At 45.7% G+C, this 14,184-nt stretch overlaps 1 protein-coding gene and 1 pseudogene across 1 annotated transcript in view; one reads left to right on the plus strand and one right to left on the minus strand.

The window, feature by feature from the left end:
* The window catches only part of SLC22A2 (solute carrier family 22 (organic cation transporter), member 2), a 24,503-nt gene that overhangs the window by 2,459 nt on the left and 7,860 nt on the right, over positions 1 to 14,184 (minus strand). The window contains exons 4-10 of the mRNA XM_012646806.1: positions 13,657 to 13,825; positions 11,396 to 11,510; positions 9,319 to 9,425; positions 7,885 to 8,099; positions 6,617 to 6,725; positions 5,352 to 5,464; positions 2,356 to 2,455 (exon numbers count right to left, since the gene is read on the minus strand). Of these exons, the coding sequence (XP_012502260.1) occupies positions 2,356 to 2,455; positions 5,352 to 5,464; positions 6,617 to 6,725; positions 7,885 to 8,099; positions 9,319 to 9,425; positions 11,396 to 11,510; positions 13,657 to 13,825 (928 nt within the window). The remainder of the gene's footprint in view (positions 1 to 2,355; positions 2,456 to 5,351; positions 5,465 to 6,616; positions 6,726 to 7,884; positions 8,100 to 9,318; positions 9,426 to 11,395; positions 11,511 to 13,656; positions 13,826 to 14,184) is intronic.
* On the plus strand, positions 10,481 to 11,027 carry LOC105812381 (annotated as a pseudogene).

The following is a 14,184-nucleotide window of genomic DNA, read 5'->3' on the forward strand; positions in this document are numbered from 1 at the left end:
CAGCAACAGCAGCAGCAGCAGCAACAATAATAGCAACAACAACAGTAGCATCAGCAACAGCAGCAACAGCAGCATCAGCAGCAACAACAATAATAGCAGCAATAGCAGCAGCAATAAAAGCATTAGCAACAATAGTTACAAGAACAGCAGCAGCACCAATAACAACAGTAACACCAGTAACAATGGCAACAGCACCAGCAACAATGTCAGCAGCCACACCAGTGGCTGGTGACTGACCACTAACTAAATGCCTGGCACTGCACTGGGTGTTTCACTGCATTTTGGTATTTGTGAGCCCAGCCCTTGAGGGTGAGACAAGAAAGTGGGCCATGGAATTTGGCCGCCAGGATTGAAACCTCGGCTTTGTCACTTACTGGCTGTGTGGCTTTAAGCAAGTCCTTAAATTTCTCTGCCCTAGGTTTTTTTCAGTCATCACAGGGCTAATAATAATAATACCTGTTTCACAGGGTTGTTGCAAGGATTCGATGAGGGAATGCAGGCATACCTTGGAGATATTTCAGATTCAGTTCCAGACCACCACAATAAAGCAAATTTTGCAATAAAAAGAGTCACAGAAAATTTGGTTTCCCAGTGCATATAAAAGTTATGCTTACACTATGCTGTAATCTATTAAGTGTACGATAGCATTATGTCTTAAAATGCATATGCCTTCATGTTTAAATACTTTAATGTTAAACAATGCTAACAATCTTGATCCTTCAGCCAGTCATAATCTTTTAGTTGGTGGGGTTTTGTCCTAATGTTGGTGGCTGCTGACTGATTGTGGCGGTGGCTGCCGAAGGTTGAGGTAGCTGTGGCAATTTCTTAAAGTAAGGCAACAGTGAAGTTTGTCACATCAGTTGAACCTTCCTTTCATGAAAGATTTCTCTGTAGCGTGCGATGCTGTTTGATAGCATTTTACTCATAGTAGAACTTCTTTCAAACTTAGAGTCAGTTCTCTAAAACTCTGCCACTGCTTTATCAACTAAGTTTGAAGCCGTGAACGGTGACAGCGGCTCCTGGACCTTTACCGTCAGGTCCCTTAAACACACATCAGCTTATTTAGTTGTTACCAAAGCCAGCGAGTCGATACTGTTGTCCCCATTTACAGGTGACAAACTGAGGCTTGGAGCCCTTCAGGCCACACCGACGGCGAACGTGAGGACAGTCTATCAGACGCTACAGCCCTGCTCCTCACCACACACATCACTGCCTGCCTGGGCTGGAGCTGCCTCGGAAACGGAGCCTCAATTAGGGATGCTGTTGACCGAACGCCAGCATCCATTCCCCAAATACTCGGTAAGCTCCGGCTCTGTGCGTGCCAGGTCCCGTGCTAAGCTCTGGGGATGCAACGGTAAACAGGACTGAGTCTCCTGTCTGGGAGGGGAGGTGCCCATGTGCGTGGGAAGCTGTGCTGGGGTAGGGGGAGGGTTGGGCTAGATCAGGGGTCTCAAACTCAAATGTCTGCAGCACCAAGCCGATCGTATAATGTACCAGACATAAGACGATAAGGAACAGTGGGGACTGTGGCCTGCTGCAGAGGGCATGCCTTCAGAAAGCCTAGCCCTTGCTCGGGTCCTACAAATTGCCAACAAGAGGGAATACCTGCTCAGTGTTACCAAATCTTCTGATTTTTTAAAACAGATCCTGGAAGTCCAGTTTATATGGAATTTCCCTCTTAAAAAAAAAAAAAACAACCCACGTGGGCCAAAACAAAGCATTTGAGAACTTGGTGTCCTGCAGGTTGCCAGTGTGTGACCTCTGGTCGGATTCCAAGGCCTTTTCCAATCTAAGACGCAAGTTCTAGGAAAAGCCTCGGACCACTGCAGTTTGGCAACATTTTGCCCAAGAACAATTCCAAGGAATATGTTAAATATGAAGGTTTCGTAGAACAGATAAAATTCAGCTCAGTGTGTGGCACCAAGAGGCCAAAATGGCATAAAAACAAAATAAATAGAAATATCTAAGCACGCTGCATAAGCAAACTTGTGGGGAGCGTGTCATATAGGTTTCTCTTTATTTAGATTTTTTTTTCAATTTACTTTTTGAATAGGTTCATATAGTCCAAAATTTAGAAATAACAAAAACAGCTATTGATATTTCTTCTATGGGTTCTGGATTTTTGGGTCATATTTACAAAGACCTTTCCCCTTACAAAAGTATAACAGAATCCTCCCATGGCATCTTCATTATTTTACTGGTTCTTTTTTGTACTTTTAACTCTTTGATTTAGTGTGCATTTATCTGGATGTATGGTGTGAGGTATGGATTTGATCTAATCTTCCTTTCCAATTGCCTACAGAGTTGTCCCAAAACCTTTATCAAATAGTTCCTTTAGGAACTCCAGCTGCCTACCTCTGCATGTTTTCCGCTTCCTCAATGGTCTCAGGCAAAGCCTCCCCTTTGGTCTCTGGTAGCAACAGCACCAGTCCTCCGGCAACCAAGCCAAACACAGCTGAAAGCCAAACAGACACAAACCACATTAAGAACTGAAAAACACAGGTTCTATAATTAGAGCTCCCCTTATTTCTATTTAAAAATTTTTTGGGGTGTTTTTTCTATACTTATTTACAGATTCCTTTGCCATCTCCGACTGCCCCATTTTCCATCATAAATATTATACCAATTCCAAACTCCATTGAATTACAATTCCTTATAGGGAAATGAAATACTTAATATTTTGAGTCAGGGTTATTCTAGACTAGGGAACGTTGCCACCATATTAAGATACTTTGGAGTTAGAAAATAACTTTGAAAAAAACTGTGTGAAAAGGAAGAACATAACCCTTCCAGTATAAAGCACTTAGTAATGAAAATAAGTTAGAAACTTGGATCATTACTTGCAAATAAAAGTAATGAATCATGTGTAACTATATAATGACACTAAAAAGTATAAAGTATAGCCAGGCATTTAGTTCAAATTCAGGTGTTCGCTAAATTCCGGTTAATCCTTGCCTTTGGCTGTGATTTTTAATAATAAACACTTTAATGCTTTTGTTTTTTTAGATTCCAATAAAAGCTTTGGTCTTTTAAAGTTATATTTTTATGCTTTCTATGTTAGAATGCAGGAAGTGGGATATGGGTTCCTTACTCGTTTGGGGTTTCAAAATAAGCATGCTGGCCTTTATTTTTGCACCCTTAAAAATGGGCTTAATAGAAGCCACAGAGCACAGTGGCTCAAAACACAAGCCCGAGTGCCTGGGCTGCCATGCTGCCTCCCTCACTTACTGGTCTCAGGGGCTTGGGAAGTTCTGCAATCTCTCTGCTGGGCCAGATTCCCCCACAGGCTTGTTAAGAGGCTGAAGTGAATTAATATTTGCCAAGCACTGAGAATAGTGCCTGGCACGTGGTATGAATTGTGGGAAGTGCTTACTAAATAACAACCCTTCAACATCTCTCCAAACCTCCCAAGATTCCCTTGGTTATTACATTGTAACTAATGCAAACACGGTGCACATTCACAGGCCTGGGAATCTCTGAAGGGAGGGGACTGTGACAAATGCAATGGATTAATCAAATTATCACTCATTCGGAATTTTATATTTGCAAAGATGGGCCTGATTAACCAGGATAATCCTTATCAATTGTTCCAGCGCTCTTTCAAACAGGATTTTCCACTGCGTTGACTTTCAGGTTTCTTCAATTACTGTTTTAAGACCATTTCAAGACTACAGTTAGCACACCATTCTTGTGTAGAAAGAAAAGGAAAGAAGTTAAAATGCAAAACTATTGGTTTTGCTTTCTGCTAACTACTCAGATTCAAGGTTGGTGAAGGAAGAAGATGAAACTACCCACAAAAATACAATTGGAATTGTCTTTGGTTTTCCTGTATATGCTGCAATGTAGTTACCATCCTTTGTCCTTCCCAGGGGAAGATGAGGCATGAGCAAGGGTCCACAATGTCCCTCGGGGTCTGGATTTTGCACCGCTTTGTTAAACAGACGTAGAGAAACGTGAAGTATCTGTTTGCTACCCAGAAGTGTCCCACTGACCCACTGGCCACCTAAGGGAGTAGCTGGTATTGAGGTATCTCTAACGTCCTCCATAGCAGAATGGGAGCCAGAGGGTGGCCTCGACCTGGAAAGGGGGCTCTGGGGACAGGCTCATCAGCCAGTGTTGGGGGAGAAAGGAATTTGGGGCACACACATCAGCAGCGCCAGCTACTCAGCGGGCAGACCACGGTCATCACAGGATAAAGAGCTTGCGTTCCACCAGCGCTCGCCACCTCGCTGTCACTGAGCGGGAATGTGGAGGAATTCGGGTCTGTTTCGAGGGTGAGTTCTGTCAGTGCTCTGGAACTTTTGCGGGCAGACCCACAGCAGTGGAAGATTTTCCCCCTCACCAATCCCTTGAGAGCGGGGAAGAGGCGGAGTGAACAGGATGCTTGCGGGCGGCTGTGCAGCACCAGGCGCGAGGCCAGGGGCGTCCTGGGATGCATGAGGCAGTGGGGCCTCTTCTTCTCCTTCCCCCAGACTAAACGAGTGTCGTTCACCCCAGGGAGGAAGCATCACACATTCGAATTAGAAGTGGCTCCGAATGGGTCTTAAAGGAGACTGAAATGGGTGCACTGTGGGCCGGGTCGCCAGAGAAGGTGAATGCCCTGTGCGTGAATCCGGAACAGCGTTCGCAGGGCGGGCGTCTGGGGGACACACAGGAGCGGCTCTGTCGCAGAGCCTGCAGCCGTGGGGACGTGCCCAGGACCCCCATGAAAGACGTGCCCTTTCGTGGTTGCAGATTTCACGTTGAGCACCTGCCTCTGTGTGTTAACTTTTGATTAGACTTGTCCCTGTCACCTTCTGTCCTCCGGGGAGCGGCGGGGCTCAGTGCCGGGACATTCCCACCTGGCCCCGCTCTCAGGCAGCGGCAGAGGGGCTCCCTCATCGCCGCAGGAGCGTGCACACAGGGCTCCACTGTGCTGATGCGTTTTCTTAATGTGGGTCTTTGTTCCCTCTGGGTTTCAAAACTGTAACTGCGTTTCTGTGAACTAAGAAGTAAAGGGGCTTTGTGTTTCACCCTCCGGACGCGGGGGAGGCAGAAGAGCGAGCTCTCTGCTGGAGACGGGGGCGGTGGGAGTCAGGGGGTGGACAGTCAGGGCGGCTGCAGGGAGGCTCCTCCCTCCTCGCGCTTGTCTACACCGCAAGGCAGGAGCCCACACCTGCGTGTTAGCAGTGACTGACGTTATCCTGAATCCTGCGCTCGTATTACCCCAGTATTGCTGATGCTAATACTGTTGCTAACGAGTAGTAGTGATTGGTGATTCCTAATAGGCAAGGTGCCTATTTTGAAGTAGAGAAATGAAGGTCCCTAGAAACATAGGTTTTCGTTTAAAGGCCTCTATGAGGATTTCTCACCAAAAACCACCAGCGGGAGCTCAAGCCAGACATCAGTGAGCCGGAACACCAGGAATGGCGCAATGATGCCACCAATGTCACACAATGAGGAACAGACGTGGACACCAAGATTCCTAAAATGCAGGCAACTGATTTAACTTTTTAATTTATCAAAGTGCAGTAGTTATTGAAACCACCTATATTAAAATAATGTAAGGCCATAGACAGGAATAGTGATAAAAGTCTGATTTCTACAGAAGTATAGACATAGCTAAACCTTAACCAGCCACTGTTCCCTAACTTCCCTATTGCTGTCACTGCTCACTGCTTTCCCTTCACGGGGGCAAGATTTGTGACTTCCCCACCTGCTTCTACCATCTCTATGGTAGAAGCATCTCTATGGTAAAACCTAAGGCTGGTATTCGAGATGTCTTCCAGACTCTGCCTTCAGGGGGGACCAGTGGCCATGTGTGGGAACTGATCCCACAAGGCCTGCGAGCCTCCACTCAGAGACTCCTGTTTACCAAGAGACTGTTTCTGCTTCCCAACCGTATGAGTTCATCCCCAGCCAATCAGCAGACACCATTCCCTAGCCTTTCAATCACCAAAACGCCTTTAAAAATCTTAGCCCCCAAATTCTAGAGGAGATGGAGCTGAGAAATTCATGCGTCTCCTCGCCTAGCACCTTATATTAAGCTCCTTCTCCACCGTACCTCGGGCTGACAGCATGTTGCCCTGATCCGGCCGGTGGGAGAGGCACTCGGCTGGGCGTAACATCGTCTCCCACCTCACCTCCAAATAAACACTTCCCCAAACCATTAAAATGTCTGAGAACTGGGAAACAAAATGTTTACATTGTTTTCAATGCCTAAAAACAATATAGATATATAATTCCATTCATTTCCTGTTGTTCTTGTTTTACATAAGCTTTAAGATGTTTAATGGTGGGAGGAAGAGCAATGTTTTCTTCTTGCTTCCCTCGCCAGGCTTCCCTGGGCTGCCCTACGGGCCTGTTGGTGCTGCCCGGCCTTGCACTCTGCTGCAGCCGTTGGTGAGCCCTGTCTCGTGACCCAGGGTCCTCTGTTCTCACCACAGCGTCTGTGTTTTACCCCAGCCTGTAAGTGTGAGAGGTGAACTGCTGAGCCTGGCTGCTTCCTTTAAATCGGCTCACCTTCCCTTACACTGTGTTTTGAAAAGTAAGGCGTCCTCTGCCTGCACCCATGGCAGTTCCAGCCAATAAGCAAATGTCCCATCCGCCCTCTTCATACTAAGGAAAAGGCACTCACCTAATGAATGTGGGGAACAGTTCCGTGTTGACCAGGCAAACCATTTGAAAGGCCATTGTAATCCCCATTCTGCCCAAGCACGCAACAATAGTTTTTAGCCACCGTAGATCTGAGGGGAAAAGCACAGCATTAGTACATGCGTGCTGCAGACGGTCCCCCTTCTCAGCCGTGCCGCAGGGTGCAGGCTGTGAGGACAAGCCCCCCCATTCCAGAATGGGGCAAGAAAGCAAAATTGGTTCTTCTGTAGATCAATGTCAGCAAAGTCTCACCTGTGTTTGTTTGAACCCCAGACACAATTCTAATACTTGCTCTCTCTTGTTTTAAAGACTATTTTTTAGAGCAGTTTTAGGTTCCTAGCGAAATTGAGAGGGAATGCAGAGATTTCCCACATACTCTTTCCGCCCCGCGCATGCACAATCTCCCCTGTTATCAACACCCCCCACCCGAGTGGTGCATTTGTTACGACTGATGAACCTGCACTGATACACCATAATCACCCCAAATCCACAGTTTGCATTAGGATTCACTCTTGGTGTTGTACATCCTATGGGTTTGGACAAACGTAATGCCCTGTATCCACTGTTACAGTATCATACAGAATAATTTCATTGCCCCCAAAATTCTCTGTGCTCTCTTAGCTTTAGACCTCAATCGTTAAAGACAATGGAATTATACCAGTTTCCAAAGCTGGGCCAACTTTAGTCTACAGAGCTCACTCTAAAGAAACAGCAAAATATGGACACATTTTTTAAAATTACTAATAACTGAAGGATTGAAACAAATCCATGTTGCTAAAAGGATTTTGTTCTACAGGCTTTTGTTCCCCTTCATTGAGAAAGCATTTTTAAAACGAAAGAAATGAACCGAATAATTGTTTATTGATGGCATTTACTTAAGTTTTCTCATTTATTCTGTAGGATGATGCAGGGAGGTCAAGGGAGTTGCTAAATAATACCTGGGAAGTACTAGAGTAAGATTTTGAACCTGGGTCTGCTCTATCCCAAAGCCCAGCTTTGCTCTAGGCTGGCTCCATGGCCTGTAGCATGGATCTCCACAGCCTCTCTTATTATATCACATCAGGGAATAATTGGGTATGATTGTTCCTAAAGGTAGGTGGGCCATATGGGTTTGCTCAGGAAGGTCCCAGATACTATTCTCTTTCAAATTGATTTGAATGATAAATTACATTGTCTTCCTATCGAAGGGCTGTGGACACCCCCTCTTCTCAGGGCCTTAGGGACAAGACCCCAGCTTGGCCTGAAACTTACCATCAGGGATAAAAGCTGAGGCTAGACAGGCTGCTCCTGCCACCATATTTGACACAGCCCAAGGATAACGGCGACCAATGCGGTCAATGGTGAGGATGATCATGAAGGCAGCTGGGAATTCAACCAGCGCAGAGTAGAAGAAATCCAGGTAGATATTGTCCCCTGCGAGGCCCACATGCATGATGAGGCCCTGGTAGAGAACAGAGCTCGTGAACCTGAGCAGAGAGGAGAGTCAGGTCAAGTTGAGCGCCAAACACAAACCACCGAAAGGGAGAGGCTTCTGGAAAAATACGAGTTGGTTGTAGGTCGCCTTTCCCAGTGATCCCTCCATCCCACCACCTTTATAATATCTGATCCATTTCATTGGCTGGCTGGGACCCAAGGACCCTGGGAAGAAATTAGGATAGCATTTCCTGGCCAGACTGAGAGCAAAGAATGTCTTAATAGAGTGATTTGTTTAGTAAAACTAGATCAAGTTATTAGTGGTTGTGAATTATGTCTGTCTTTATGGTTTTCTAATGCAGTGGGATCGAAAGGACGGACCACTTAATGCCAATTTTAGGAAATCAGAAGACCACACGGGCAGAGCTCCTCTCTTGATGAGTTCTCTCTCAACGTGATGCAAACGGCATTTGGACAACATTTTTAGCTTTATTGACCAAAATGGTCATTATATGTAACAGAAAATGTGAAGATAATCCACAAGAGTCACAGTTTTTCAGAAAAGGAAAGAAGGATAATGAGGCCAAATCTCAAAGCTGCCTTTTCCGTGCAGCTGTGAAGGTTGCTCGGTTAACTCCTGGGGAGCTCCGCTTTCATCAGCGATTATACATCTTCGTTTGGCTGGTCGAGACCCAGTGCTGCTGAAAGCGAGAAGGCGTGCCTCAAAGCTCTGAGAACACCTGCGGCCAGCACAGTAGAGATCACGTTACCGGGCTGTGGAGCCGGCGGATTATTCTTGTTCACTAATTTATTTTTTTTCTCCAGGTAGAAAAGAAAAAGGAAAGAAAAGTCCCTTTCCTTGCCAGCCCTGTACTGCCGTAGAGATCTACACTCATCATCAGTTAATCTCTACCGATAGCTCTCGATTTTGGCTCTATGTTAGAATCACCTGGAAAATTTAAACCATGTTGGTCCCTGGGCCCTACCCTACACCAATTAAACCAATATTTCTGGAGACGGGGGTTTGGCCTTCTCCAGGTGACTGTAATGTGAAGCCAAGGTTGAGAACGCCCTGATCTATGCTCAGGGACTGTAAGTGGATTTCAACGTTTGCTGAAAAACCTGCTATGCATGAGCCACACACTGCCGTCCGCTGTTGGTGCTAAACCTGGGATTAGGTATTGTGTTGAAGGCACCCTTGTTCCCTCCTTAATGTGGCTGATTGTGATTAAAAGACTTTGGAGGGATTTTAAAGGGAAGAATATTCCTTACCAGTTGTACATCAAGATCAAAGTACGTTTCCTTATCTGAGGGGTTCTGACCAAGTCAAGAAAGGAAGGGTTCAACTTCTCGTCCACTTCCTCGTCAGGTCTCAGGCTCTAAGAAAAGACATAGTAGGAACAGCTTTGATGGTGGTGTCCCTGGGTCAGACAGGGAACAACAATAATTTCTTACACATATGGAGTGCTTACCGCATTGCCCAGCACTACACTAAGCAGTTTGCACACTTTGTCTCATTTAATCTTTAAAAGATCCTAGATGTTAGGTTCTATTTCTTTCACCCCATTTTACAGAAGAGGGAGCTGGGATGCAGAGAAGTCAGGCAATTCCTAGTGCCTGTCTGAAATGATATTATTTGTAGAGCACAGTGGGCTATAATCAATGCCCAGCCTCATGGCCCGGCCATGTGGGCTGAGGGTGCAGCAATGCGTCTGCCACCTGGACCAGTCTGTGGCCCACCAGGCAGGAGGCTGTGCCCTGGGACCTTGGCATTCATACCGGCACCAGCATCACCTGGAGCACGTTAGAAGTAGGCGGGAAACAGACCTATCTGAATCTGCATTTTCATAAGGTTTTTGGTGATTCCTGTGCACAGAGGGTAACATTTGAGAACCCTGCTCTAGAAGAATATGGTCAGCAGCTGGTGAAGTGGAGATTTACTGCCGACACCAGGATGTCACCTCTTGGGAGATGATGACTCTCGTGTGATTTACCCACTGGCCCTTCGCTGAAGGCATCTAACACCTGAGAATCACATTTCGACCACCCAGGAACCAGGGAGAAAGTGAAGGAAAAAGGCCTCTGAGTCCAAAAATCCTCATTCTAAATGTCATGTAAATCTCAAGTTCTTACACATAACCTATCATATTCATAGATCCTCATTCAGAAGTGATTTACTCTTATTCTGACATAATTTTCTAATAAGCTTAATGTTTTCTTTTCCAGCCCCTATTAGATGAAAAGGTTTGAGGTCAAAGCGGTGAGATCTACTAAAGGCAAACACTAAGCACATAATGAACACCTCAGTAACTTGATTCTACTTAAGATGGTAGCAGATTGCTTAAAATGTTTTGGAGCAATTTCTATCCAAATGTTTAAAATTCTGAGAAATTACTTGTGTTTAAAGAACTGTTCTCTCTTCCTGTTCTCCACGATGGCAGGTCAAGGTGAAAAGGGGAAGCCTATGTGGGAACTTTGCATCCACAAGCTCTGCCTCAACATCCGCGTGGGGGCGAGGGGACAGACTGGCCCCAGCAGCTGAGGTGCAGGGGCAGCTCACAGGCCAGACCCCTGGGCCCCCCACAGCTAGATACACTGTCAGGTCCTTTGGCAGCAGTAGAAATGAGAAGATTGCCATCCCCCGCACAGCCAGAAGGGCCAAGGCAGAAGAATTCCTGGAGAGAGGTCTAAAGGTGTGGGAGTATGAGCTAAGAAAAAATAACTTGTCAGATACTGGATGCTTTGGTTTTGGGATCCAGGAACATATCGATCTGGGTGTCAAATATGACGCAAGCACTAGTATGCACAGCTTGGACTTCTGCGTGGTGCTGGGCAGGCTGGGGGTCAGCGCTGCGGACAAGAAGTGCAGAACGAGCTGCACTGGCCAAACACAGAACCAGCCAAGCGGAGGCCCTGCTCTGGTTCCAGCAGAATTATGATAGGATCGTCCTTCGTGGCAAATAAATTATTTTTTCTATCCAAAAGGCCAACAGAAAAGTTTTCAGTGAAAAAAAAGAGCTGTCACACCGATCTAAGAATCTGACCTGAGGATGCCAGACACACAGGTAAGCGTGGCATGAGTGGCCGGCAGAGGTGTGAGTTGCACAAGATAGAAACTCCTTGTTTGACCTTTAAATGATTTCTGGTTCCCTTTTAGTTTGATGTTTTGCATCTGTTTAAAGTATTTTCCTAGGGACCCCCAAATCTTAGTACATAAAATACTCTGTTGCGTTTCATTACCAGATAGGCCCAAATGCAAGGTGGTGGGCTGGTCCTGTGCTCCCCCAGTGTCTTCCCAGAGCTTCCCTTTTCACCGTCCCCTGATTTGATACTTAAGGCTCTGGCTCACCTGAAGAGAGACAGGCAGAGATTTTCCATTTTTCTTTGCGATGTGTTTAATGATCCTCATGGCTTTAGCATTTTTGTTCTGGGATATCAGCCATCTTGGAGACTCAGGTATGTACCTAGGGTACAAGGTCAGTGGAGAAGAAAGTCTTCCTGACCTCCCCCCAACCCCAATTTTCCTAATCAGATTTCTCTGAGGTTCTTACACAGTGAGGTCCAGTTGGATCTACAAAGAAACTAACGATCACGCAGTGGGATATGTGGCTCTTTCCTCCCTCAAATGCGACATATGGTCAGCCTTGTCCAGGAAGCCTTCCGGCTGGCTCCCTCCTCGGAGATTTCCAAGCGGAACCCCAGGAAGTGAACTGCCAAGCAGGGTGCCGCTGGATATCCGACTCTGCGCTCCACGCGGCAGAGGCAGGTCAGCCCAAGTGGGCCCGGGCTTTGCGAAGGCCCCAAAACTGACAGAGTGTCAAGGAGTGGAGGTGGGAGTGTGCAGACCACCACGGGAAGCTCACACATGGAGTTTGTCACCACGCTCTGTCATTGCTGCCTCATTAGAATTCTGCTTATAATTTTTCCTCTTCATACCCACAGCTTCCATCTTAATTCAGGCCTTTGTCCTGTCTTGCGAGGGTAATTGCAATAGTCTCTTCCCTGGTTTCCCTGCCTCCATTCTTCCCCCGTGACACCTGTCTTCTACTCTGCATCTGGAGCAATCTTTCAAAAATGTAAAGCCCATGATAGAGCTTGCAGAATTGTAAGTAAATTCAATTTGATTCTATTCAGTGAAAGTGGCAAGAGGAAGTGCTTCAGAGGTGGTCAGAACTTGGATAATAGGTGGCCTTTCTGTCATGCTAAAGCACTAGGTCTTCATTCTGCAGGAAAAAAACCATGGAAGGACTTTTAAGCAGGGCAGTGACACGGTGCAACTGGATGTCTAACATGTGGCAGGAAGCATGGATTAGAGGACAATAAACCAAATGTCAAGGAGACCAGTTGGGAATCTATCACAGTAACCCAAGCAAGAAATAATAATGATTTCCTAATGAGAAAAGGAGAAGAGGGGTGAATTCCGAGGTATAGAGGAGGCAGAAATGGGTAGAAGGAGATGAGGGAGGGAGATACAGGTCACTGTCAGAGTGTTATGGACTGAATGTTGTGTCCCCCCAAAACTCATACACTGATGTCTCAACCCCAGTGTGTAATTTGCAGGTGGGGCCTTTGGAAGGTAATTAGATAAGGCCTGGAGGGTGGGTCCCCAGAATGTGATCAGTGTCCTTATAAGAAGAGGAAGAGAGACCAGAGGATTCTCTCTGTCCTGCCACCATGTGAGGATACAGCAACGAGTCTAGCTGTGCTCAGGCCAGGAAGCCCTCCCCAGGAATGGACTCTGCCACACCTGGATCTTGGACTTTCCAACCTCCAGAACTGTGAGAAATGTTTGCTTCTACGTACATAGTTATAGCAGCCTGAGCTAAGACACAGAATTTTACTGGCTTTTGGACAAAGAAACAAGCTTCCTGGGGAGGGTTGTGACATGTAAGTCTTAGGCAAGACAACCATTGGGAAGAACAAGTGGATACATCCAGGAGGAAGTAAATAAATGAGCTTATTGCATGGGAGAGATATTTGGTCTGATAATCCAGCATCCCCTTTGCTTTATTTCAAGTAAGTTAGGGGTTTCTAATAGTTTCTGCTATTTCCCATGTGTTTCCCTTGGGCAGGGAAACTTACTTTCCTCAGTAACTCTGATCGATTGATATGGTCTATCTGGAGTGTAATGTTGGCCTTATCTGAGATGGAGACTGCTGTGATTGATTGGGGATGTCTGCCTCAGGCACAGGTATTAGGAAGTGGTGACACAAATGCCATGTTTTGCCTTCTTCATCCTAAAGTTTCCTCTGAGGAGGGATAGAACAGCAATGATGATATTGTCAATCTCTTCAAAGGCTCTACAGTCCAAATCGTACCACAGCTGCTAGATGCTAATTTAAACACCAAATAAGTAATGCAGAAATGTAAGATCTAGGTCACAAAAACTTTAAGCCCAAAGAAAAATTTGATTTCCAGGGTGGGAGTATGGGGGAGAGATAGGCTGAAGCTTGTGATTTTTATCCTTGAAACATGGAACTGGGCTCCCTGTGAAATAACCCTCGAAAGTGAAAGAAACCTTGGAATCAGAAGGACAGTACGCACTGAGGTGGCCTTTTTAGCAACATAAAATATTTCAGTTTATCTCTTTTTTGTTCCAAATGGACTTACCAGTAGTAGAGCAAGAAGCAGAAGTTGGGCAGAGTAACTGCGAACTGTAACCACCTCCAGTGAGGAAGTGCATACGCCACCCCGGTCAGCACCAGGAGCCCAACGGTAAAGGCAGCTTGGTAAAGAATCCCCACTGTTCTCCGATAGCTCGGCCCCACAAATTCTGTAACTGCAGAGAGAATTCACATGGTCAATGCAATTCAGCACAGCAGTGAGTTGGCTATCAGGAAACAAGAATGACAACTTCAAAAATATAGTCCACATTCTAGAATTTTCTATACAGCTCTGTGAATATTTTTAAATGTTCTTTAGTTCTTATTTTGTTATAACAATTGCTGTTGTATTAATTGATATAAAATTTTATAACCCCAAATTAGATAGGATGAAAGGCCTGCCCACATGAGCAAAAACATTTGATTTATAGAATAATTTCAAGGACAAATGCAATTGTGTTTGTATATGCAAAATTTTGATCTAGAATAATAAGGCAGTGATAACTCAAGACCTGAATTAAGTAAATCAAACATT

This window comes from Propithecus coquereli, unplaced genomic scaffold, assembly GCF_000956105.1.
Source record: "Propithecus coquereli isolate 6110/MARCELLA unplaced genomic scaffold, Pcoq_1.0 Scaffold25, whole genome shotgun sequence".
Classification (NCBI taxonomy): domain Eukaryota; kingdom Metazoa; phylum Chordata; class Mammalia; order Primates; family Indriidae; genus Propithecus; species Propithecus coquereli.